Source organism: Podarcis melisellensis (assembly GCF_964234715.1).
Source record: "Podarcis melisellensis genome assembly, chromosome: 3".
Taxonomy (NCBI): Eukaryota; Metazoa; Chordata; class Lepidosauria; order Squamata; family Lacertidae; genus Podarcis; species Podarcis melisellensis.
In genome coordinates this window covers 64,024,385-64,052,273 of record NC_138530.1, presented here as the reverse complement: position 1 = coordinate 64,052,273, position 27,889 = coordinate 64,024,385, and the positions used below count along the sequence as shown (strand labels likewise).

Sequence of the window (27,889 nt, the reverse complement as noted above, 5' to 3'; positions counted from 1 at the left end):
ATATGAAGCAGACAAGAGAAATGCCTGCTACTGCTTTTAACACTTTCAGGGTCCATTTTTGCCTGATTTGCTCAAAATGTTCAAATCACTTCAGGCTAAATGTGATCAATGCATAGTCCCCAATGCAGAATACTGAAAGACAAAGAGGGAACAATTTTTTCAGGCAGGCCATTGGTAGTGCTATTTCATGTGATACTTATGAAATCTCTGACTGTAATGGATGTTTGTAGACAACATTTAAACCATGGTTTACAAGAGTGATCCTAGGCTTGCCCTATGCTTGCGGGCTCCCTTTTCCTCTTTCAGGATGGACACAAGGAGTGTGGAAGCTTTCACTTTTGATTAGCTGCAGTTTGTTCTGCTACTGAAACCCAGCACACTGTGATTAATCTTAACTATGGTTTGATTGAAACAAGCCAACTTCAAACCATGGGTTCTGAAACTAGCTTTTTTTAAGCAACTATAGTTAAGATTGGGGACGCAGGTGGCACTGTGGGTTAAACCACAGAGCCTAGGGCTTGCTGATCAGAAGGTCAGGAGTTCGAATCCCCGTGATGGGGTGAGCTCCCATTGCTCAGTCCCTGCTCCTGCCAACCTAGCAGTTCAAAAGCACGTCAAAGTGAAAGTAGATAAATAGGTACCGCTCTGGTGGGAAGGTAAACGGCATTTCCATGCGCTGCTCTGGTTCGCCAGAAGTGGCTTAGTCATGCTGGCCACATGACCCGGAAGCTGTACGCCAGCTCCCTCGGCCAGTAAAGCGAGATAGGCGCCGCAACCCCAGAGTCGGTCACGACTGGACCTAATGGTCAGGGGTCCCTCTACCTTTATAGTTAAGATTAAACATGATGTAAGGTTCATGCATAATATTATGCTGCAGTTAATTGACATAAGGAGCAGAAACTTTATAGAAATACGAATTTTGAAGGATAGCTGTTTCAGATCACATATTGGTTTGGGAAGTTCAATTGGATAGGTTTGCATTAGAATGTGAACAAATTTCTGCCCCAATCCTACCTGTAATCCAAATCATGTTTCAGAAAGAGTGCTTGCTTTTAGGTGGATCCAAACAAAAGTAGGGGGGAAAGAGGGGAAACTCCAGATGCTAAAAATGAGATTTATTCTATGTCTGACTCCTTTTAAAAGACAGAAGTACACACACATGCACTCACACACACACAATATACATGGAACAGTGAGCATAAACTGTCATCTTGTATGATATGGTTTCATAATCTCAACCTAAATGAATACAAAGCAAAAGTTATTGAGTTACCTTTCTTTTGTAAGCAAAACAAAAAGCTAAAAGAAGTTAAATATAAAGTATACATTTTCTTGAAGAGAAATTAAAAACAGCGCATCTGAAAACAATACAACTAAAAATTATGAGATTAGTTTTCCAAACAAATGTAGCTAGACATGGTGTGTGTGTGTGTGTGTGTGTTGCAGGTTATCTATCTTTTCATGATTAGACCTTTCTATCAGCTAGCCTAGTAGTAATTGTTTTTCAAATAACCAGAGAAATTTCTATGCTAACATTTCTAACTTTCCTACTATAAGCAAGATTGTGTCTAACTGAGCTTTGAGCATTGTCAAACCCTATTCATCATTTCAGAAGATAAATTCCACCAATCTCAAAGAAAACAAATCTACACAAATTCTGCATTGCCTGCTAACCATACGATTAATAGAACTGTAGAAACTCGTAAATTAGAAATGAAAAGCGACTGTTAAGACTGTTAAGACTTCTACGCCATGTAGATATATGACTATGGATTCTGGCATTATAACACATCCATTGCAATCCACACGCTATCTACTTCAAAGTAGCCTCTTTAACTACAGTGGAGTAAGTAGCTTCTGACAATTTACTTGTCCTTCTTTAAAACATTCTGAAAAAGATGCTGATACCCATGAATCAAACTGTGATCCTCAAAAGGTTGTTCACCATTTCACTTAAAAAGTAAGTGACAAGTTTGTAGATACTCATTCAGGAATGAAACTCATTCAGCCGTATCAAATGCTACCTGACATTGTGTGTTTTAATAATTCTGTATAAGAGAATCTCCTGTTTTGTGAGTGTGTGTAGCATCAGAATTGTTAATTCATTGTCAGCAAGACCTTTCTCCTTGCTGGAAAACATACCGTATTTTTCGCCCCATAGGGCGCACCTAGTTTTTTGGGGGGGGGAATAAAGGAAAAAAAAATTCCCCCCAGGCTGCTCAGTGCCCCCCAGGCTTCGGGATGCAGGCTGCTATCTGCAAGCCTAGGGAGCCTGGTGGGAAGTCGCACCGGTCTCCCCAGGCTTGCGGATATCTGCCCGAAGCCCAGGGCACGCTGCTCAGTGCCCCTCAGGCTTCGGGATGCAGGCTGCTTTCCGCAAGCCTAGGGAGCCCGGTGGGAACTCCTGTGGGCTCCCAAGGCTTGCGGATAGCTTCCTGAAGCCTGGAGAGTGAGAGGGGTCGGTGCGCACCGACCCCTCTCCCTCTCCAGGCTTCAGCGAAAGCCTGCATTCGCCCCATAGGATGCATACACATTTCCCCTTCATTTTTGGAGGGGGGAAGTGTGTCTTATAGGGTGAAAAATACGGTATCCTCCTCCACCTCTTAATTAAAGCTACTACCTTCTTTGAGCAAAAGCCTACAACTCACCAAAAATCTTGCACAGCAAAAGACAAGCAACTGATAAGCATCCAGCAGGCCACAGAACATGGCTGATGTGTTCAGCACAGTGCAACATGAGTTGCTCAAGCCTTGTTTACAATAAATGTACAGTAGGGAATACAGAGGAACATCCAGAAAATTTTAATTTGGGAGCATTTGGCATGCTGTTTCAGCATTTCTAGCCCCTGTAGCTTGGAGATGCTAGAGCTGAAGGAACCAGCCAATTTCTTTGTGAAAGCATGAGGTTTTGTTTGATAAATTGCCTTTAATATGTAGTAATTGAAAGGAAGGAAAAACAGCATTAGGTGATCAGCATGGTTACTGATTCATATCACTTACATTCCAATGATAGCAATGAGGTTTCTAGGTAGGCCTCCTTCAGGAGGGCACTTTGGAAGCAAAGAAGCCCCTCAGAAAAGTCTTTGCATCTGGTTGCCACCTGCTGCGCTTAAAACCCAGAGACAGGCTTCAGACTAGGATCACAGCCAATGGGCAGATGACTGCAGGGAAAGTCAGTCCAACAGATATCTGTGTTCTAAGTCAATGTAGGACTTCAAAGTGCTTTGAATTGAATTCAGAAACTCCCCGGGAGCCGCTGGAGTTGTTTCAATGCAGGCATGATATGTATTTGCCAAATCCCTGGTCCAAATCCTACTGCAGTGTTCTGTATTTGTGCAGTTTCATAGGCAGTTGAACTTCAAAAACACTCAAAATAATTTTGCAGTAGTCCAACCTTGAGGTTAGGTGTGCATGGGTACACATGGCCAGCCTATCTTGGTCCAGGGGGTGGTTGCAGTCAGTCCATCAGCATCGGGAGGTAGAAGGTCCCTCATGCCGCTAAGGCTGAAGAGTACAATAACACTCCTAGACTGCATACCTAATTGACTGACTGTGTATATCTTGATCATGCTTTCAGAATTTGACTTTTCTGATCTTCTTAACCACTTTTGTCCAGATCTTTCTTAGCTCTTTATCCATTTTTCTGAAGTACCCATGATTTCCTCTTCATTGTCACACAAGATGCCCATGAACATATTGTAGAGAATGTGTCCAAGAAACACTCTCCACATCCATACCTTACTGCTCATACACACTCCACTAGTGAATGGGGCCATCCCCATCACTCCACCAAACAGCAAATAAAATAAAGGCCCTCTGTAGGGCCGAGCAGTTGCCTGCTGTCAGTTCCCTGTGGGTGGTGGGCAAATGATCCTGCAAAAGGGATTGTCCCTGCTGTTCTTTTTCCTCACTCCCCCTTTTAAAATAAAAAAAAACCCTCCTCTGCCCACTTCATCTCCATGTGGCTGGAGGCACATGATCAGACCAATGAAGTAATCTCCATCACTTTTTCTTCCACCTCCTTGCCTGCCCCCCACATGATAAATCAATGAAACCCCTTCCTGGGGCAAAGCAAGAAGAGGCAACTAGATTGGCAGATGCCACAGAAATGCCAATAAGAGCCTTGGTGGGCATCATGGCAGCTGTGAGCACTGGGTTGGTGACCTCTGGCATAGAGGATGATTTGTAGCCAGATATATTCACAGCTTAATCTCTTTGCTAATGTCAGTAGATCACAAACACAATAACATACAGTTACAGATAGGTAGCCGTGTTGGTCTGACATAGTCAAAACAAAAAAAAATTCCTTCCAGATATCTGAAGAAGTGTGCATGCACACGAAAGCTCATACCAAGAACTGACTTAGTTGGTCTTTAAGGTGCTACTGGAAGGATTTTTTTTTTGTTTTGACAATAACATACAGTACTTAAAGTCCTGTTGCTTTGCTAATTAGCCATCTTATATTGACTTTCAGACTTGAAGTAAATATTATTGTTGACCCAAGAACTGGGATATTCACACTAATCTAGCAATCCTTAGTGGTTGAAGGGTTTCCATTGATTCTTTGATGGTGATACAGAGTTTCCCTACCAACTACAGCTTTCCAATTCACTTCAGTCTTGAATACTGCACACCACTTAGCTGAAATAAACGGAGAACCTTTCTCATGTAAGAACACTGTATATTGATTGGAAGAGCACATGGGTCTCTGGAATAGGGATTCTGGCTGCGATTAACATTGTAGTACTTACTGCACATGTCTGCTCAGAAGTAAGTTCTGTTTACTTCCCAGCCAAGTGAAAATAGGATTTCAGCCTTAGCTTGGCAGTGTAATGTTGTGAACAGCATTTTTACTATCGGACCAAAATGCATCATCATCATCATCATCATCATCATTTTGTCTTAAGATGTCTTTCAGTATTAAAATCCTGCGATTCTGCAACTTGTATGTATGTATACAGGTTATATTCACCATTTTGGCCAGCAATAAAATTTAATGCTATCCACATTCTACTTAAATAGAAAGCTATCCCAAAGCAATGAAGTGACGTGTTTCTGAGGCATGCAGACACATAAAAGAACACTTCTTTTTTATATAAAAAGGAAAAAGAGTTTGTCTAGATCATTTTCAAAGAAAACAATTTGACGCAAATTAAAATTATCTAAAGCTGCATAAATATGTGTACCACCCACAAGAGTGTGAGAAGAGCAGTGCCTTATACGCCACGACAGATTGTCTCTGTTTTCATGCCCTGCTTTGAACTTTGAGCTAATTTTTGCAAATGCCTGGGAGCCTGACTTAGGGGAGCAAGAAGTCAGTTTTCTTAGGAAAGGGTCAACAATGCTGTGTTCATAAATGGCTCCTATAGTTTATTGTGGGACGAGGGAGGGAATCAAATGAGAATGACATTGTAGTCCCAGTAAAATTGATAATTTAACAGCACTCTATGGAAATTATGTTCATGTTTTGAAACCTGATAGTTAATTTTAAATGGTGACAAACATTTTGCCAACGAAATCGCATAGTGAATATATGCATGCCTTATTGACAGTTATATAAATGTTTAGAATTGAAATGTAAGACCAGAGTGCTCACACGCTGTACAGCCCCAGCAGCTAATGCACTGTGTATTCATCAAAAATATGTATCTTCAAATATTTTAAAAGCAGGAGAGATCCCTGAAGCACTTAGAAAATAACAAGGCATTGGGCATAAACTAACATCTCGGTTATGAATGCTATAACACTTCACTGTGCAAATTGGTTAACTCCTGATTTCTTTATGTGTTCAGTGTTGTAATGTTGTTAGTAACCATTATACAGCATTTTAAGTATACAGTGGTACCTCGGGTTAAGAACTTAATTCGTTCTGGAGGTCCGTTCTTAACCTGAAACTATTCTTAACCTGAGGTACCACTTTAGCTAATGGGGCCTCCCGCTGCAGCTGCGCCGCCACTGTGTGATTTCTGTTCTCATCCACCCGAGATACTACTTCCGGGCTGGCATAATCTGTAACCTGAAGCATCTGTAACCCGAGGTACCACTGTACTTATAAAAAGATATTTGAAATTGGCCCTACTGAAGAAATAAGTCCATTCATCTCATTTATTTATTTAACATATGTGTATTTTGCTCTGTAACCAAGTTCCGCCTCGCTTCCATTCTAGGCGTTGTTTTAATGGGTGTTTCTATGGACACAAAAGCCAAAGTGGCTCCTCAAACGCTTCCTCCATGAATGTACATTGATTAAGCCATCAGTCCAAGGATAGGAAGCCTTGTGTTAACCAGTGGGACGAGCCTATTTCCCCCCAAGGATATGTGCTCTGTTATTTTAGATTTCATTGTAAGTGTAAGGCTACTCAGAACTTCAAACTGTGGGCCCATTTGGACCCAACTGTCTCTTATGTGAAAATGAGGCCTTCTGCTGACTGGGGCCCTGGGCCTCTGCCCAAAGTACTGTCCAGGTGGCATCACTGACCCTTTACTGCTAGTCTGTGCTGTGTGACAGCTGAAAGGGTTACAGTGCCAAAGGGAGCTACTGGGCAGGTTTCAATATAAAGGAGCAGGATATTCATGTGCCTCTCTGCAGTCTGTGTTTATATGTTGTGCTATAGCTTTCATAGAATCACTTCCACAGAAAAATATAGCTCTTGTCGCCACATATCCTATTTTAGCTCTAAAGTTTATAATTGCTTCAAGCTATTCCATTTACATTAAATATAAGGTACCACAGGGTGCTACTAAATATTGAAGAGTTAGGAGACTAAAGCAAAACATTTGAATTTATAGCAAGATTTTTTTTTATTAGGACATCGAAGTCTCACTCGAATACATTTGTGCAACATATACACTCACACTTTGAGAGGAGAGCATTGATGTTTGACAAGAACAAATTAAATTAAATTAAATTAAAATGTTTGGACATAATACAAAGTACACTAATCACATCCTCCTCAGTGTAGTTTTATTTGTGATTTAAAATTTAAAAGCCCGGTCTTTGCTGCTCATGAGTGCTTGTTTGTGTTTGGGTAATTCAAAGAAACATGGAGAAGCTCTCCGTGTTTTAGGTTGTCAAGAGTGTTGAGGGTTGTTAGGAGACCACCATTCCTCTAAAAGAGCTGCAATTCTCAATTAACAGCCACTCCTCCTTCCCAGGGAACTCTGGAAATTGTAGCTCTGTGAGGGGGATAGGGATCTCCTAACAAACCTTTGCACTCTTAAACAATAGTTCCCAGTGTTCTTTGGAGGGTTCTTTGTTTAAAGTGGAATGATTCTGCTTTAAATGTATAATGCTCATGGGGTCCCAATTTAGCCGCTATCATGCACTCGCATGATTGATGCTGCCCCACCAAAAAGCACTTGTCTGTGGTTCAGTTGAGTGTAGCCAGTATTACATTTAATAGGTGTTTGCTACATGCAGCAGCCCATGCGTATATATCTATGTGCCGCCTGCACAGCTACCCAAGCTGGGGACTGCTGGTGTGTCAACAATGCACATCTGTAGGCCAGCACATCTGGGGGGGGGTTAAATGTGATGCTGGCCATGTGGTTTTTAGCACTTATGTGACCTAAATGAAACCATTAAGTAATCTTCAACTATACAATTATAACTATTCCAAAAATACAGAAATACACGAATAAATTCCTCCCCACCCCCTACCAGTGCCCTTTCAAAATGAATCTAAAAGCATTATGGCAGGTCCTAAGTGCTTTGATGCTAGTTCCATCACATTCTCTTTTTGTGTTTGTGAGTGATAGAAAGGGTCATCTGCAAATTAGCTTAAAATTCCCACGGATAATGAAGGAATAAGAATACAAAGCTTTTAGTTAGATCTTTGACAACAAATCCTATATGTGTCCCTTAGATCACATTTTAATTATCATAGAATTGAGAGCCCCACCTCAACCCTACTTTAACCAGCATGGCCATAACGTTAGCTATAGACAAAACTCAATTTTGTTTTGCTTCTTTTTTAAAATGTGAATGACACTGCTACAGATCTTCAGTGAGAAAGTTCATGATGATCTGGAAGGTATTAAGAAGCATGTTTAAGTTACTGAAGTATCAATATGATTAGTTCTTTGCAGAAAGGACGATAACTGTCACTTTCATAAAGTTTTATATATTTTCTCCTTTAATGCTTTTCCTTTTATTTCTTACTCTTTTGATAGATGGCAGTTAAGAAATTTGCTTGAGATGATGAAATATAACCATATATTACAGTATCATTACTTTAAACATAATCTGTTTTTTACGCACAAATAACTGGGATGTCAAAAAGTCCCAAGAACCAAACCTGCTGTGTTTCTGCTTCATGTTTAACGTTCTTTGCTTCCCTTCCTCCCTCTCTCCTGCTTTCTTTTTCAAATGCATTTAACCTTAAAATAGGTAACTTCGACAGAGAGTAATGGATATTCTGTGTCAGGTCAATTTATGAAATGGGTTTTGCTGTTCTATCAGCCCCTTGCTACCTGCAAAAATAATTATTGTTATTAGTTTGCATTCATGTATTCTCTTTCATTCCAACTAATTCAGCCTACTTACAAACTGTGGGGTATGCAGCAAGAAGCCACTTTTCTCGCCATTAGCGACCCATGCTTTCTCTGGTTAAACAGCAGTGGTACATCTTTTAACGCTTTGGGAAATGAAAATGAAGATAATAGTTTCTAAGTGACACTGTATGCTAGGATTTAACGCAGGTACAATATGACTATTGAATAGTAATTCAGCTTGTACACAGAAGCTAATGACTAAAGCTAATGGTCAGCTAATTTCCAGGTCACTTGCACCAGAAATATTTCATGCTTACTGGAGGATACAGAATATAAAACTGTCTCATACTGAGTTAGACCATTGGTCTGCAAAGCCTCTACTCTGACCAATGGCAGCTCTCCAAAGATCTTTCCCAAGTTTTTAACTGGAGACGCTGTGACTTTTGTATTCAAAGTATGTGTTGTAATACTGAGTTATGGCTCCTCTCCTAGTGTGGGGTGGATGAAATACAGACACTCGTTTCCTGAAGTCTTTGAAAATATACATAGTATTTCATCCCTCAAATACCAACTCTTAGGAGTGTTTTAAACTCAGTTTCTTGGCTCACTGCCTGAGGATTGCTACTAAGCATTTCCCTTCTCCTGCAAGACCCTTGGAAAGTTACAACTTCGTATTGAACTTACAAGTGTGGACCTTGGGGTTGAAGCCAATGGCAAGGGAAAAAGTTGAGGTCAATTTATAAGACTTATTGCAAAGACAACGGTGACTTGTTTTGTCACCTTCCTTTGCGCGCTATTACTGCTAGGTGTGTGAGAGAGATGGGGAAAACTTGCAGGTCTGCAGTTGCAGGCTGTCAGTCTAACAACCTGGAATAAAGAACATTAGTCTCTATGGCTTGGGGAATATGCACAAAGGCCCAATGCTACAATCCATGGCAAACTTTGCACTCACATAGCAGCCCCTGCTCACACTGGCGGAGGAAGAGGAGTGCGAGGGGAGTGTACCGCCCCGGCAGCACAATCCCGGTGGGGTACCATCATGGCTGCCCCCTCCCCACTGGGCACCACGCCCCCGTAGGTGCTGTGCCACGCACCCAGGACATGTCCCCTGCCCCTGCCTGCTCTCCGCCCCCCCCCAGTGCCCCCCCAGTGCCAGAGCATGAAGCTCCGCCACTGCCTGCTCACTCCATGAAAGGAGATGCTTGAAAGCTTCCTCTATTGGTTTTAAATAAGGTGCACCTTCCTGTTAAATCCAAACTGGCAGAACGGCAGTATATTCTAACTGTTCAAGAAAACGAGAAACAAGCTGTTGTTTCGGCTACTGGTTTGTCAGCCCACCTGCACTGCCTGCAGAAAAGACTGTGACATACCTTCAGCGTTTACAAATATTTTCGTGATGATAATCAGTGTTAACGCTGCACCCTCTGTTTTATCCTTGGCACATTTCAAACTTTTGTTAATGAGTTGCATCCATATGCAGAGGATGGTTGATCTCGGACTCATGTTCAGCACCAGAATCTGCTTTCTTTTCTAGGCTTGACCCCCCCCCCCGAATATTTGAATTGTATTTTATACAAGTGAAGTTGCTCCAGGCATGCTTAGAGTACTTTGATCACCACCAAATGACTGGCAGGGTATTTTCCCCACTCTCTCTCTCTCTCTCTCTACACACACACACAGGCATGGAGCGCTAGGGATCAGGGATTCTTTTCAAGGCAGATGGCAAGGCTTCCGCAAAGGTCTGAGCCTTCTGTTTGCCCTTCTGATGGTTTTAAAAAATAATTACTCAAGTATGAGTAATCTGTGAGCATTTATTCAGTCCGCTTATGAAACCGCTTCCATTTTAAGACAGTCAACAGTGCTAAATGGTCAATGCTAAGGCCACTTGCTGTGCCCATTTGGATTTCTGCTGAGGAGACAGTAGCATGAACCAATTAAACCCTATCTTTGTGGACAATAAAATAAGTTCAACATTCACCTTAATGTTTTTCTTTATCAGTTATAAGATGAAAAAGAAAGTTAGTGTTTCCCCGCAAACAGATACCTCCCTGATCTATTTCACTGACTTCTAATTATTGAATTATATAGTTTAGTAACAGCAAAGCAATTGCTACTGGGGGGGGGGGGGAATCTACTCAGCAGCTGGTGAGCTTGTCTTTTTCAATTTTTCTACTTTCAGGATGAGCTAGAGGTTTGGATAATATTTATAATTCTGATGAAGCACTTAGTAGATTTTTAATAACCCTTCAATGGGGAAAACCTGGCATATTCTGCAACACTGTCACAGCTGTCAGCATTATTTTTTGCCAGACTGGGTGATTTCCAAGGGCTAATTCAGGCCTTCCCATTGCCCCCATAATATACAGTGTGTGTATATATGGTGTTTAAATAATTTCCACCTGGGAGAATTATAGAACAAGTTTCAGAGACCATTACATATTATATCGGAAAATGGGGAATTAATGTCTAGAAATGGCATTCCTATGTGATGCTATAGGCACATGTTGTTTCTATGGGAAAATAAAGTCATTTGGTAGTTTTGCTACTCTTCTATTTTGGGGTACGTTTATTTTAGCTTTGTTGGGATTGTTTTGCTACCTTATCTACGAAACAGCAATTTCACCTGAATGTAGATTGATTTTTTTTCCTGAAATATAAAGGGTAACTCTTTAAAAAGAGGAACAGGTGGCACCAGCTTTTTCTTAAAGAAAATTTGTGTGCATGCCTGTACATGGTTACTAGCTTAAGTAACCATCCTTTATAAGACTATAGTCATATGTTGGCTTCAGAAGACTTATTTTGGGGGAATTCTCAAAGCTACCCAATGGAAATGACTATCCCAGCTTGATATGTTGCAGTTCATTGCAGGGGGAGAGGGGTTTTTCACTATTTGCTTTAGGTGCAAAAATGTCTAAAGCTGGCACGAAGAATGGTTATGGGGTTTGCTGTGCAACAAAATGAATATCACATCCACATGGAAAATATTTACAGAGAGCAAAACTTTTTTTATTTTAAAAATGCCTTTGTTCTATATACTTATTCAAACAGAGCAAAGGGAAATGCCACTTTCCTTTTATCTGTTATACCAATGCAAACTCTGGACGAAAGTCTTATCAAAGATAGCGAGTTCTTTTTAAACTCATTCCTTTCTTAACAAACAGAACTTCAGCAGTACTAAAATATATAATAGTAACTGAGAATTTATATTAAAATGATAAGACCTACATACTTTGTATCCAGGGTAAGAGCTTCATTATAATTCATTTCAATGTCTCTCTTTCTGCCCTTTCCCCTAAATGCAACGGACACATATGAAATTCTCCTTATGACTTCTCAGCTAGCATTTGTTATTTCAAAAAACTGTAATCCAACCCTGGGCTGGATTAATGACGGAGCATTTCCTTAAAACATAAGCATGTAAATTAAAGCAAACAGATGTTCAGACACTCCGTCTGTGCATCTGTAACCCACATGAGGCACAAACATACTTACTGCCCATCTGTTAAGGTGGCTTGTTCTCCATTCAGTACTTTGTCACGGGTACCAGTCAGTCTTGCATTAGACTGGCAGGCTGTTGAACACTAAGATTGCCATTTGGGGTGAGGGATTTGTCTTGCCTACTGTGCACTGAGATATGTGGCATTAGACACATTGTTTAATATACATAGTTCCTTGATTATTCATTTTTTTAAAAAAAGGTTGCCTGAAACTTCTAGTGCTGAGTCATTAAAGATATATTGCAATGAATACTTATAAAACGGGGGCGGGGAGTTTAATAGGACAATTCACAACTCCAAGGCCATCTTTCAATCATTTTGTCTCAGTATGGTCCAACAGTATCAAAGAAATGGAATGAATTGTGGAGGGCAGACAAATGTTGACACCCCTTGTTTTGTGGCCTATCCATGGTTAGGGAGAATATGTGGGATTGCCAAAATGAAACTGAACATTGTAAGGTCGGTTGGAAAGAAAACAGAATTAGAAGGTACTAGCTTGGAAAAATAGATTGAGATGCCCATAATTGATGGGATCCAATCTTGCCTTCTGATTTAGGTTTATTGTCCTAGCATCTCTCAGAACCATCACTAAGTCTGGATTCTTAAACCAAATCTACTGATGTGCAAAATCGGTTCCTTTATTTCCATAGATAATTGTGCTTTTTCTCTTGTTCCTCCCTTACACTTGGCACAAAGGGTGGGGGGTAGGCATGGACCCTGCTATTTTTTTAATGTCTGCTCCTGGAGACTAAAAAAAACAGCCCACACATACTGAAAACATACTAGCCTGTAGTTGCCACTGAAGAGTGTGTGTCCAAACTGGCAACATATACACCAGGACCAATGTTTGAATTTTTATTTCCTTCATGCAGGCCTCAGTTGTATGCGACGCTAGCAAGTCGGTGCTTCATTTTGTGGTGAAAAACTTATATTGGGTGGGACTTGAACAGTGAATGAGGGCGAGGGGTTGAAAATGCTTCTCCTCTCCCAAATTGGGTACCTTATGCAATATACAATAATGCTTCCTGATGAAGCAGGCCCTGTGTATCACTGAAGAAATGTCAGAATCAAAAGACTAGAGAGATGAAGTGGGGAACCAGTTATTTTTATTATAGTTAATGGAAAGCACGAGTGTGCAGAATGCATCAATTTTAACACAATAATTTCTTATTGCCTTTTTCAATTATTGCATTTTCTTTGAGAAAGTAAAAAATTAGAGCCAAAAATCCATTGTGATATTTGAATTTTACTTCTTAAGTGCCAGGAGCAAAGAGCACAGGGGGTTATATATTCACTACTAGTATTTGTAACATTTTCAAAGAGTGTCCCAAAAAATAATTCCTTCTGTATATGGTTGGGAGACATAATCCACCAGGATGTTCTGCAGAAGCCCCATTGAAATGAAATTACTGCTCAGGAAATTGTACTGGTTGTGTTGGTGTTGTTTTTTGTTTTCTGCTGTGTTGGAGGAAAACTTTAAATATTGGTAACTGTAATCTCAGGCTGGATCTAGACACATCAAGGAAGTGGTTCAGTTAAACACGTTGTAAACTCATACAGGTAAATCCGGTTGGGAAGGACAGGACTCTACAGCGCCATCTGGTGTCTCAGTCTTATATCACATATACAATGCATATAAAACACTTTTTCTTTACCAATCTGAGTTCACTGTGGGTGCCTAAGGTAACCCAAACATTTTTTAAAAAAATAAAAATAAATTAAAAGCTTGATATAATTTATTGATATGATTCCTGTTACTATTTATCAAGCATCTGTAACATACAGAATGTGGTCCACAGAAAGTGTACCTGCTCTCTACAAACCTCATTTATGTTTCTTTAGAAAGCATAACATTGGCTTCATGCATTCAGACACACTTGCGCAAGGAGGGGGGGAAATCCTGTATAACAAATGATGATGGAAGACAGCACATAATTCCTTATGAACAGCCTCAAAGAATATCCACATAATTCTCTTCAATAATATGGATGAGAAGGAGAGATGTGGGGAGGAGGGATCTAAAGGAGAGAGAGATTCTTTGTTATACCTGAATATATAGACTGGCTTACCTTATTCTTCCAAACTTCTGTATTTGTTCTGAATACTGTCATTTGTGATTTGCTTTTGATGCTGTTTCAAAAAAGAAGAAGAAAAGTCTAGTTTGCCAGCTATTTTCTGGAATGCTGGGATCAGCATCTTTAAAAATGTTTAAAAAAAGTCTAAAAAGAAAATTCATTCTGGGGTCAAAATATGCCTTGAGGTTATTTGCCTCACATTGTTTTGAGGCAGCGAACAAATGCGAAGGAAAAGGCAACATCCAGAGAGATATGCCTGTAGGAGAACAAGATTGTGGCATTCTTCCTAATTGGATTTGCTTTTACTTCCTGAGGACAGATCCCCTCTGTTTTAGGTTATACTTCGCAAGACACATTCAGTATTTGCAGCCTAGTTCTCCAGGCTGATTGGACATGGAGTCCCTCTGTTTGAGCCTTGAACCTGGGAATTGGAGAGGGTGGGAGGCGGACAGGATAAAAGAGGGACATGCATCCCTGATTCCTCCAGCAATTTAGTATTGTCCAAATATTATATCTTGCGCATTAGGGTTTTTCAATAAAAAAAATGAGTCAAAAACGTTGTGGTACAGCTATGGCTTTTGTTTTATTTTTTTAAAAACCACCAACTTTATTTACATCAAGCACTTTAGAAAGAAAAAGAAGATATATGCTTGGTTCCCAGCCTTTAGAAGTGTCTGAAAGCACTTCTATCAGAATTGCTTATTTGGAGTACTGGAGGTGGGAGGAGAGAGAGTCATGTACAGGAAATGAACAGTTTGTAATGATTTTTCCTTGGGGCTCTCTATCATCCACATGTCCTTTCTCCATACAAGAAGTCCTTTCCTTGAAAGCGCTGTAATTGGAAAAGAGTAGTTCAAAATGGTTAAAGGCATGTTTTCTGCTATGTAATCAGCATCATTCTTCTTTACCGCAGATAACAGCTGCTGGAGGACATCTGAAATTTACCATTTCATATGACCTCACAGGGGAAGAGGATGCTGCAGAAGCAATGCTGCAGTCTGATGTCATCATAGAGGTAGAGTATTGCTTCCCCGTCTCTTGAAACGCTCATTGAAATGATGGGTTGCTAGTGGCACACAGTCAGCAGACCTCCTATGGCTAAACAAAGAAGCTAGCAATAAGACCCTTCCCTAAGATGCTTACAGTCCGATCTAAATTTCGTTGGTGAGGAAGACAAGCAGTGAAGGAGAAGAAAGGGGGATGAGTCAAAGAGCAACAGGATGGATATATGGAAATGAAGCTGCTTATCCTTAGTTTTTGTTTGGGGTGATGAAGACTAAAAGCCAAAGAGGCATGGAACCTTCCCTCCCACCCTCTCAAGGGCTGCATTTCTTTGGAGAAAGGAATTGAAAGCCACATACCCCAAAATGACCAGGGCAAAGAGAGAGAGAGACCAACCAACTGAGGGAACACTGTTCACACTCACCCACAATTCACACAAATCAAATATGTGTTTGCGTGTTCAGACCCAGAAACCTCCCTCCTAAATAAAGACACATTTGACTCAAATTTTAGTTTTGGTTTTTGGCAGAATTTAGGCCACAACTTTATTGATTACAGAAAAGTGAGTGGTTGCATAGGCTCTGATTCGGCTAGCTCCCTACACCCTTGCAGGTAGCGCTGACCCAGAGCTCTATCATAAGTCAGCCAAGGGTGAACACCTGAGGAAGGTGAAAAGCCTGTGAACAGACTTTATTCACTACCCAGATTCTCCCCTGGACTCAGGCACAGGTGCAACCCCTTTTCGGGGGTTGGCCAAACCAAATTGAGTCCCTGGATTCCTTTAACGAATACTCTTCACATAGGGATGGCGAGACCGTTCTCCCATCCCTATCACATGAACCAGTGCCTATCCACAACCTTACAAGTTGTGACCAATTGCTATGCGGCAGGCGAAACAAAAATGGGGAAATTCCTGCCATGCCCCTGTCCCAACGACAGACAACACACGACGGTATAGCAAGGTCAATCGCAAAAGGCCCTAAAATTAGGGAGAGGTGGGCAGGTGTTCTGATGCACGAGCCAAAAGAGGAAGCTCTGGGTCACGTGCATGGGTATATATATATAGGTCCCTCAATCCATTTAGTCTGCGTCCCATTGGCCAGATTGAAACCCAGCATCAAGGGACCTATCACTCGGGTGTTGTGGCTATCCAAAGGCCCCCCAAAACCAAGGTCAGTCTCCAGATCTCACCGCAACACGTGCCCTCTTTGAGGGAGGACATGATTTAATATAACATACACATTGCACACCATAGTAACGTAACCACACACCTTTAACATGCAAACACAATCACACATTGAGCATCACACACACACACACACACACACACACACACACAGCCCATTGTATAGTGCCAGTCATCTGTTTCTGGATCATCTGAGCAGTAGAATGGGATTGTCAGGAAGGGCGCTTGAAACTCTTGTCCTGCAAGATCTCTTCCCCTCCCCCTCTGCCTTCCGGTCAAGCTGATTGAGGAAACAGCTAAGCAGCAGCAGCAGCAAAAAAAAGGATGCTCCTTAGATTCCTGCATTGCAGGGAGCTGGACTAGAAGACCCTTGGGATCCCTTCCAACTCTATGATACAGTACTGTGATTCCTTTGGGAGCTGCAGCTTCCAGGTTCTCTACATCTTGAGTTGGTAGCTCCCAATGGAACCATTGCCCCTCAAAGTGATATAACCCTTCATGAAGCTTTAAGCAGTGGCTGAAACGGGAGGTGCAGGGAGCATTCGAATCTCCTTTGATGCTGGCAACACACTACCCATCTCCCCATTCAACTGCCTCTTGAAGCTGTGGCTCCAGAGGACAGCATTTTTGCAACACCATTTGGACTGCCACCAAATCAGGGAGGGCAGACCCCAAGAGAGACTGACACACTGTTCAGAACAGCTATGGCCACTGCTTTCCCACCTTTGGCTTAACTCAATGGTAATAAATATCACAGGAGATGTAATCTAGTGCAGAGCTAGGCATCTTTAGGTACCATTAGCAGTGTGTAGGATGATGCTCAAAGACTTGCCATGAATTTATTTCATTATTAAGTTCATCCCAAAGGAGCACAGAGCAGCGATGTAATTATGAAGAAAGATCATTACAAAAAAGGGCCCATTTTTTCCCAGTGAAAAATTCTTCTGGATAAGTTGCTTAGGATCATAGTCTAAATAGAATAATTAAGCTGACTGGAATATGCACTGTGTGGGCAGGTTGCACTATTTTATTGCTGCATTTATTTCTCTTGTAAAGTTGATAATGGGCAGCATAATTCTAGAATTTTTCCCCATGAAAACGCACAGCTGTGACATCAGTTACCAACATATTATCAAAATTTTGCATGCATTACCTTGTTCCATCATTATCCAGATTCCCACACCAGTGAAAATATCAAATTCCAGAGAGTGCATCACGTGTATGAAAATTGCCTTGTAGCATATGCCAAAGTGCTGTGCTCTCTATAAATATGTAGCATTGTGTGTCACTTCTTTAAAATGTTTTCATCCTTAACATTTATAATAATTACTAGGGAAGTGGCTTGAGAATCAGCACGTCGCAGGAGGGAATTCACTTGAACCCGTTTGAAGAGCACACTGAAGAAGTGTTGTTGAAGCACGACTTATTTCTGCTGCATGGCACTGACTATCCGGTCAGCAAAAGGGAATTCATGTCTGTGTTGGCAAATATAAAGAGTCTCCTTATAAGAGCCACATACAGCTATGGGATGAATGCCATCTACAGGTAATCATTGAAACAGCATTTGGTTCTGTCTGCAGTTCTATTAAGCAGGTTGATCATCATTTCCCCCAGCAGCATCTTCATTTAATTAAGCTGGAAAACAATTGAGCTTGGACACAGATTTCTATTTTATTAAGAGCCCCAATAAACTTTGGTTTATTCTGAATCCTCCCTATTTCCCCTTCTGATTTAGTTGAGATTGTTGCATTACTGGGACTAGATGACCCTCGGGGTCTTTTCTGGCTCTACGGTTCTATGACTCTATGAAACTTTTGGATCATGCTTCCTTTCACTACTGTACTTGCCCATCCTGTTGTGATGCCCTCACCTGTGTCAAAAACCCCTACTGCTAGGACAGCCCACTGTACTAAATGTGCTAAACCTAACTTCCTAAATATGCTAAAGCTAAGATCTGGCAATCTTTCACACTGAATACAGTTTCCTTACCATTTCATGTCTCCTTGACGTTACGCAGCCGTTGTTTGTTCAGTTTCTTTGTTCACCCCACCTGAGTCTTTAACTGCTGCATCTCTTCAACCTTGAGTCATCTCAAGGTCTTTGATCTCTGTCAGCTCAGCCTGTGCTCCGCGTTTTTCTTTTGTACCTGGAACTTGCTTTTCAAACACTTACGCTGTTTGAACTCTTCCTTATCTTTCAAATTCCTCCTCAGAAATAATGCAGTTTCAGACCTGTTCTACCTCTTGACCTTATTCCGTAACTAGCTGTAAGCTATAAGCCTGTAAATACAGCCAGCTTGAAATCTCATGCAAGGCAAATCATCCCAAACTGACAAACCCAAGCAGTGCAAGACTTGAAGAATCCCTGGAATACTATCTGACGTTGCCCAAAGAGTTGCAATGAGTGGTTTCACTGCTCTTACACCTTCCCCTTTGTTATAGTTGCACATATGGTGAGAAATACTGTCTGGAATGTCCTTCTTGCCCTATGTAGCAATAGCATCACAGCTTTAGAGGAGCATCTCCAGCCAGGGCTTATTTTGTGGGCTTAATTTGCAATGTTTATTTCTATTTACATACATAGATAATTTCATTTGTATGCTGCCTTTGCACAGTCCAAACTATGCCCAAGGCAGCTCACAACATGAAAAAATACATAATTACAACATAACAAAAATTGTCATAAACAATAAATAAATAAAACATCAAAAAATACACAACATACTAAAATCTGAAATAAAGATATAATATCTTTAAAAAATAATTTAAAAAATCAATAGCAACAAAAACTCCTAAACAATACCCCAGCCCAAGTGTTTGATCAGCTGCCTCAGCTTCTGGAGTCAGTCAGAGCCCTGTTCTCCCAGGCGAGGTGGGAAAATGCCTGCAACGCAGGGAGTAGGTCATCCAGGACTCAGTTTCTGAACCACTTGATTGTAAAAAGAACCTCTAAATGGTTTACTAAAAAGGAACCATTGGTGCAATAATAGTGCATTAGTGATGGATTTATACAGGACCATGGAGACACCATAGTTTTTCTGCAAAGCTTCCCCAATGTTATACTATCATTGCCATATGGAGGAGCACTCTTGCACAGTGACAGCAGGACAAAAATAGAGTGGGAAATTTGTGGTATAAAAAGTTGCAGGATTTTGGCAGGCTATTATGACATATGTACAGATTGGAAGTGAAGCATTTCCGCCCTTTCCCATTTTGTGTCTTTCCTTTATTCAGCTGTGCACTGCAAGTCCTCCACATCTCTCTGTTTACACCTGTAGAATGACCCATACACACTGTGAATCTATTATACATTGTAGCCCTGTGCAGAATGTTTGAAGCAGATACGGATAAATAGATGGAGGAAAGTAGGATCATGCCTGCTGACTTTCCTTTAGCCTCGAGGCACCTTCTGTTTGCATATATCCTGACACATGTAGGTTCCATAGACCAGATCTTTACCCTCCATTTTTCAGTGTAGCCCATGCAATTGGAGCCTATGTATTTATCTTTTTACAATATAGCCCGTTCTTCACTGAATGTTTTTAGTTGTAGAGCAGGAAACAAAGTAAAAGAATAAACAGAGAAAAACAACAGACAACAATTACAACTTAACAATTGTATGATAAGGTAAACAAGCAAAACTGCTAAAGTTAATATTTAACCAATTTAATATTTAATCCAATTAAATAAATACCCAGGTAAAAACAAACAATACATTCCACCAGATTGATGCAGATTAAACAACCAGTGGTTTTAGCAACAATTCCCGTGTCATTTTTCACGTACGGCTGTCCATTCCCTCCCTCTCTGTGTCTCACACAAAGAGGGCCACATTCCTTGCCAGTAAACTCTCGCTCTGTGGCTTTTGAGTAACTTAAGATCATTCACCCCTCTCTGCAAACCATCCAGGCTCTCACCCTTGTTGCACACAAGCACCCACAGCGAGAAATTCCCTTCCCTTATCCACAGCAGGAACAGAGCAAAATAAAAGTGGGGTAGCAAGAAGGTGCAGCTGCTGTTAGGAAGCTCTCATGGACCTCATGGTCAGTAGGGCTGCCAGGTGGAGATAAATGTGCAGATAGATTTTCTGGTCTCCCCCATCTCTCTTTTCCTCACCAGCTGGCACAGACAGTGTTCAAGTTGCTCCAGAGCCTGCACATCCAGATGTATGCATGTAGACCGCTGCACAGACAGGGACTCTAATACATGACATTGGTGTGGAAACAGCAAGCACAGAATACACACAGCCCTTTGTGTATTCACCGCTACCCTCTCCAAGTGCCTGCACAGGGCTAGTAATATGCCAAAGCAGATGGCAGGATATAAAAAAAGAAAGGAGTTCCCAACTCAGTATGGGCAATTGGCTTGGCATTCCTTCATATTTCTTGTTGCACTATCAACATGGAAGTGCTGTAGCAGATGTTCACATCTATCTCCTCCTTGGAGCATCCTAGCTACAATCACTATGGCAGATAACTACTTCTTCATAAAGTATACTGGAAATCTGCAAAGATGGCATATTAAGTAAGCAAACCAATATTGTTAGAGCTGTTACAAGGGTAGAGAAGAAGATGCCCTACTCTTATTGCCACCGTGCTTTTTCTGTGACCTGCATATTTCCTGGCTCGGTAGCAGTCCAGTAGTGACTGGAACAATAAACTTCCTGGCGCTTTCATGAAAAGCTGCAGCAAAGATGACTTAAGCCCCATGTGGAACAAAGAAGTGCAATAGGCCAGTACACATGTAGCCAATATTCAGATTTCAGTACATCATGAAAGCTAGTCAGAGAATACAACTGTGGAATAATGTTGCGTGAAATGCAAACCGTGCAACCCAGAGGCTTCCCAGCAGCATTATATGGGGGCGGTGATTTCTTTTTTCTTTTAATCTCAAGCTACAACAATTAATATAATAGCAGATCGTAAACTCTGCAGCTATTGCTCCAAATGCTGCATCTCTTTTAATCTTGTTTGCATTTGCAAGTCAACAGTGTCTGCCACACTAGCAGTCATATTAAATATTTGGTCTGGAAACTCAAATTTCTCAAGTGTCTCCAAGATCCTGTGTCCCATTACTGCCAACATTATGTACTTTAATGTCTTCAGCATGGCACAGAGGAAAAGAAATTACTACATTGAAGTGGGGAAAAATTGCACTGCTGGTTGTTTTTTTCAATGAGTAAAAACTGTTAAACACATTAAAATACCATTTACCAAATAGCAGAACCTAATGAAAATTGGAACTGTTCAGTGAATACAAATGTGGAATAATACTGAGTGAAATGTTCTGTGTGTAACGGTTTCTCATTGTTCCAAATTATATCACATAGTACTGGAAGAGACGATCTGTGGTTCAATAGGCAAATGGGATAATAAGACCACTGGCAAATTTTGTTGTGTTTATAATAGGCTTTAAATTCTTTTGATTTACTCTTTGCCTTTAAGAATCTTACTAGTACTTTGCTAGATTTGTTTCCCCTTACTTTCAACTCAGCTCCACAATGAGATTTCAACATAAAAACAAATTCAGAAAAATGAAAATGATTGATTCCGCACCCCACCTCCCAGGAAATTCTTATCCACTGCCACAGAGCAGTCCTAATAACCACATAACAAAAGCACAGAAAAGTACAAAGCAGCCCTAGTGGTAGTCATTGTAAAGTTCCAAAGTACAGTGGTTGTTGTTGTTTAGTCGTGTCCAACTCTTCGTGACCCCATGGACCAGGCACTCCTGTCTTCCACTGCCTCCTGCAGTGGTACAGTGGTACAATGGTACCTCGGGTTAAGTACTTAATTTGTTCCAGAGGTCCGTTCTTAACCTGAAACTGTTCTTAACCTGAAGCACCACTTTAGCTAATGGGGCCTCCTGCTGCTGCCGTGCCACCGCAGCACGATTTCTGTTCTCATCCTGAAGCAAAGTTCTTAACCCGAGGTACTATTTCTGGGTTTGTGGAGTCTGCAACATGAAGCATATGTAACCTGAAGCGTATGTAACCTGAGATACCACTGTAGAACATTACAGATAGAGATGGAGGGGAAATGTGATTCAGTTCACATTTAAAGGTAAACCTAGTTTGCACATCCCAAAGCAACATATTAACCAAAACAGTCATTCTTTGAAATTTGCACTTTCTCAACTTAGCAATGTAGTTCTCTCTCCCAAGTAATGTAAACAACAATGAATGAACAATCTTGACCAGGACTGTGCAAGAATGTGCCATGCCTCCTAGCTGGCCAGGGACTTAATGGCCGAAATGGCTATGGGAGAAATACTCATGGCTTCCCATATGTGTTGCAAGGCTTCAATAGTAAAATCTGTACCTGTGTCATTGCATACTAACATGTAGCATCAGATTAGGTGGTGCCACAATGGCACATCTCATGAGCAAGACTCCCACTTCAGGCCTCAAACAAGCTCTGTGCAGGCCTACTATTGATCACTGGGCAACAATTTTTTACTTTTTGAATGTTGTCTAAATTTCTACAATTGATTTAGGGTATTTTTGCACTGCTGAATCAGGAAATGGCATCTGTTTCTCTCCATCAGGTCAGGTTTGAAAAAAATCAGATCTTGTGACAAAATCGATTACATTTTTGTGGCATTATCAGCTGATTTTTGTCAACACATATCATCCTAAATATGTTTTTAAGAGAAAAAAAGTTTTTCCAACAACATATATTGATTACCTGATAGAAACATCGATTACTGTAAACTGAATGGTGGGCATTGATAAAGGTAAGTACACGTAAATTGCATGTTGCTTCACCATTTTTCAAACTTCAGGGCTTGAACTTCAGTTTCTTGGAACTACTGGAATGCTCAGCGGCAGGGAGGTCTCTCTTCAGAGTTCAACAGTAGTCAGCCATCATGACTGCGTCCCAGTGACCCTGATACCTGGTCTCCATCTCTTTCATGTCCTGATGGAATCTCTCCCCCTGCTCGTCACTCATTGAACCCAGGTTCTCAGGAAACCGGTCCATATGTGAAAATAGGTAGTGCATCTTGACACTCATGTTGCAGCCCAGGTTTCTGAAAGCAGTCAGCATGTTGTTGACAAGTTCTGCGTAGTTTCTGGCCTTATTGTTGCCAAGAAAGTTCTTCACTACCAGAACAAATGCCTTGCACGCTTCCAGTTTCACTTCGTTCATTGAGTTTCCGAACTCTGGATCTCTGATGAGCTGATGGATCTGAGGACCGTCAAAGATGCCAGCTTTTAACTTCTCCATGGTCAGTCCTGGAAAAGCCTGGCACAAGTAAGTGAAGCAGTCACCATCCTTGTCCAGTGCCTTGGTGAACTGCTTGATTAAGCCGAGCTTGATGTACAGCGATGGGAAGAGTATTCTGTCTCTGTCCACCAGAGGGTTGTTGATGACGTTCCTTTCTCTGCAAGGCACCAATTCTTCCCGCACAGGCCAGTCCTTCTTCGTGTAATGCTGAGCACGGTCCCTACTATCCCACATGCACAGAAAATAAGGGTACTTGGTGAAGCCAGACTGTTATCCCAACAAAAAGTTCACCATCTTCAGGTCAACACAAATAAACCACATTTCAGTGATCACTTGCTGCTGTCAATGAACAGTCTCCAATCTTTGGGTTCGTACTGTGGCACTCCAAGCTTGAGCAGAAGCTGCGCAATATCTGCACAGTACACCAAGTCCTTTTCTTCCGAGAAAAAACGGAGGTACTCTTGATGCCTGTTGCAGAAGAAGCTGATGCGAGCACTGTCAGAGAGGAGGTTTTTTCCCTTCAATCTTGATGCCAACATTTCGGCAGAGTCCTTTGACAAGCTGAGGTCGCGAACTAGATCATTCAACTCCTTTTGGGGAAATTAATGTGGAGCATCATCTTCAAGAACCACTTCTTCTTCTTCATGTCCTTCAACACCGGAGGCATCTTTGTCACTAATGTCAGGAAGTTCTCCGAAGATAGGCACTGGAATTTCATCACAATGAGCTACAGGATGATATGCTGATTGAAGATCAGGATACTTGAGGCTGCTCCGGTTCTTTCTGTTGATCCCAGTGACATCAACAGCGCAGAAGTAGCAGTCAGTGACATGGTTTGTCGGCTCCCTCCAAACCATGGGAATTCCAAACAAAAATAGGTACAAATTAGTCATAAGTTGGTTCATGCGCGGGTGGAGTTTTCTATACACTTCGTGGGGCACCTGCCCCATTAACCTAATTTTGATCCCCCAACTTTATGCTTTGCCGCACCAATTTATGGAAGATTTCGAGGTTTTATGACTTCAAACTGATCCCTTTTCGACATAATCACCCAGAACTATCGGACCTGAATACTTCTTGTCATTAAAATAATCATTTCCAATCAAAACAATTATTTGACATGGCATTTTACCCCCACCAACTTCTTCTAAAATGCTCCTCACAAGCGTACATGTGAACAAAAACATTAAAAAATGACATGTGGCCATAGCTCAAAAACTTGACCTGATTGAGCAAAACCAATGTGATTTTTGGGTTCAGCGCATCAGATTCGTCCTAAATCAACTGAAAAAACACAGACAAGAAATTTGTTGGTTGATAATTGGTTGATGGGCATGAGAGAAAGATAAGGGCTTCCTGGCAGTAGCTCCACCTTTGCAGAACACTGTTCCTGTTGAGGTATGCCTCACCTCTTTTTGTTATCAACCTTCAAATGGGCTACAAAGACACAGGTGTTTGGAACCACTTATACCTAAAGAATAGTATTGTGCTGCTGCTCTGATGTGTGTTGATACTGCCATTAATATAGCTGGCCTCACAGTCTTTTTCATTGTTATTCCTATTGATATTTTACAGCATTTATGGTTAAATTCAGATTTTGATTGTATATCTTGTGTTTTCAGCTGGGAGTCACTTTGTGAGGGCTGGGCCCTAAAAGGTAGCTTTTCTAAAAAATGTATGAAATTAATAAATCTATGCAGTATGCTAAGAAGTCATACAGATGTTAAGAAGTCATGTATGCTTGGTGAATGCAATTAAGGATTTCAGTGCTTTAAAGTTGGGAAAGAGGATTTCATGGTGACAGTTCCTCAGCTCTGGGTTTTGACAAGCAGCCTGCTTCTGTGTGTGCCTGCGATGGAAGTAAAAATACATAACTTGCAAGCTAAGCACAGTCCCCCAGCTGCTGATCCACTTGTTGTGACAGCTTTCTAATGTGGGCTTGCCACAGTCTAAACATGAATGATATCAAGCAAGAAAAGATAGAGGCGGTGAATAGAAAGACCCATCTCATTTTTAGCAAACAACTCCCCCACCACACTATCTGGTCTGAGAAACATTACAGGATTGATGTTTCTTTCACAGGTAAATAGTAATCTTTCTCTCTCGCTCTCATTTTTGCACTCTAGGTTGAGTGATGTCAGCCTGGAAGCAGCTGATCACCTTTCAAGTGGACAAAAATATGCATCTGCTGTGGAAGTTTGCCAGTGTCCTCCAGGATATTCTGGTACCTCCTGTGAAGTGAGTATCTCATTGAACAGATCCAGCTCCACTTCAGAGAAATGTCTGAAATGTTCAAACCAATTCATGGAAAGTGAGTGGATAGACAAACAGCAAGTAACATCTCTTTCTGGCAATCCCACAAAACAATCCTATGTGTGCATACTGGAAGCAAGCCTCACCGTGTTAAGTGAATCTCAAGTAAATCTGTGTGGAATTGCAAATCCGCCTTTTATTTTAGTTTTAATTGCATGGGGGGGGGTGTCCTTTCTTCCATTCAGTTGTGCTTCATTCTTGTGGGTTTTTTTATTCACCCCCTAGCCTCATTTTTGCATCCCATGATTGGGGAAGCCCTCTTCTATTTAAAACTCAGAGCAACCATGGTGGCCCCGGGCCAAATTATGACAACTGCACAAGTTAGGGATTTATTTATTTTTAATCCTTTCACTCCTGCTGAAAATCTCCCACCCACCTCCCTGCTATTATTTGTCCAAAATCTGCTTCAGTAAGATATTAAAACATTTTGGAACTTTTCTTACTCTAGTCCCTTACACTTGCAAAGAAAGAAACATTGCTTTTGATACTTTCCTACGTGACTGTTTAAAACAATAATTTCTGTATCATGTACACATAAGAGAGAATTTTGTTATCAACAGTTTCCCCTTGGCTTGATCGCTTCTTTATCAGCCATTATAGTTACAGAAACTTGACACATTCAATCAAAGTATGTGTCATGCTTGAGTATTACAAAGCAAAATGACATCTTTGTGCTTGATCTGATATGCAGCCCTTTTCCCACAGTTTGGTGTGATTGCATTTTCCCCATTCTGCTTTCTCTGGGATGCATGCTTCATTGCTTTCGAGGGTGCAGTTTTGTTGAAGGTTATAAATGTAACATACCCATATTTTCAGCACTTTCACCAAAATGCTATCAGCATATTCTCAAAGTAAGTGCACATATGCTTAACTAACTCATAGAGGCATTGCTCACGGTGGAATGCAAAATCCTTCACAACCATGCCTCTAAGGAAGCACTTTAAAACACAAAGATGTTCGGTTTCACAAGACTATAAACAATATGCCATTTATACAGGCACTCTAGGCATTGACTTGTCAGCTCTCTTTTCCTTGAATGTGTGCCATGATTTTATATATTTCATTTAGGACTTAGAGCCTTGATTCATAGTAAAAGTTTTCACTTGTTCCTCCTATTAGAAATAATAATATAGAAAGAAAAGAAGAGGCAGCTCATAAAGGCTGACAAGGAATTTGTGGGTTTTGTAGTTGTTCAGAACCTTGTTTCACCAGAAATGACAGTGAGGGGAAAGAAATTAATCTGTACACCATGGGCAAGGATGACCCTCTTGTATGTTCTGCTTTGAAAAACAAACAAACAGCAACACTATTGCCTGTCTCAAGGGCATTATTTTTATGTGCTTCCCATTATAGGACAAACAACAAGATCATTGAAAAGCATTCCCTAGTCATACGAAACCTGACAGCTTTTGAAATGCATTTGTGATGTACAAATGCCATGGAGAGACGACAGAATGAAACAATATGTTCTCTTAATTTCTGTTGTTCTCTCACATCCTGTTCTACCTTTGATCTGAGGAGAAGCATATCCTGGCTTCTTGTCCACAGCCAAGCAATTTGGCTCACTATTGAAATATCTACTGCTTACCTTCGCTGTCTTCTGAAGCTCTGACTCATGCATTGAGAAGTTTCCACCTTGACCTTCATCAGCTTCTGTCCTTCTTTGTAATTAAAGTTTATCCTGCCCTGTATTGAAAACCTTAGATAAATGCTCCCTCTGTAGAGTCTCTAACTGGAATCAAATACAAATTACTAAATATAAACAAAAATGGAAGCCACATACAGATGCAAAGCACTGCACCTAGTAGTGCCAAATTTGAATGGGACTTCACAAGGTTCAACATGCAGCTGATTGTTGGGTTTTCAGAAAGCCCTTTCAAAGCGCAATCTTATTGAAAAATAATGGATGGAATTCTGTGCCATGCAATGATGATCATGCTGTCATCACAAGCATTGCAGCTTCCCTCTCCCCCTCCCTGACTGTTCTGGGGGTTCTCCTGACTGCATCCTGAGCCAATTTCAGGAGGCCTTTGCGGGAGGAGAAGGGACAAACCCCTGTCACACCAGTGGCATTGCACAAGACTTGTGCAATGGATGAA

General features: G+C 41.1%; 1 protein-coding gene across 7 annotated transcripts in view; it reads left to right on the top strand.

Moving 5' to 3' along the window:
• Window positions 1-27,889, top strand: part of LAMA2 (laminin subunit alpha 2) — a 360,258-nt gene that overhangs the window by 171,158 nt on the left and 161,211 nt on the right. For all 7 annotated transcript variants that reach the window (XM_081907021.1, XM_081907020.1, XM_081907017.1 and 4 more), the window contains exons 13-15: window positions 14,978-15,079; window positions 17,586-17,797; window positions 25,604-25,715. In XM_081907021.1, the coding sequence (XP_081763147.1) occupies window positions 14,978-15,079; window positions 17,586-17,797; window positions 25,604-25,715 (426 nt within the window). The remainder of the gene's footprint in view (window positions 1-14,977; window positions 15,080-17,585; window positions 17,798-25,603; window positions 25,716-27,889) is intronic.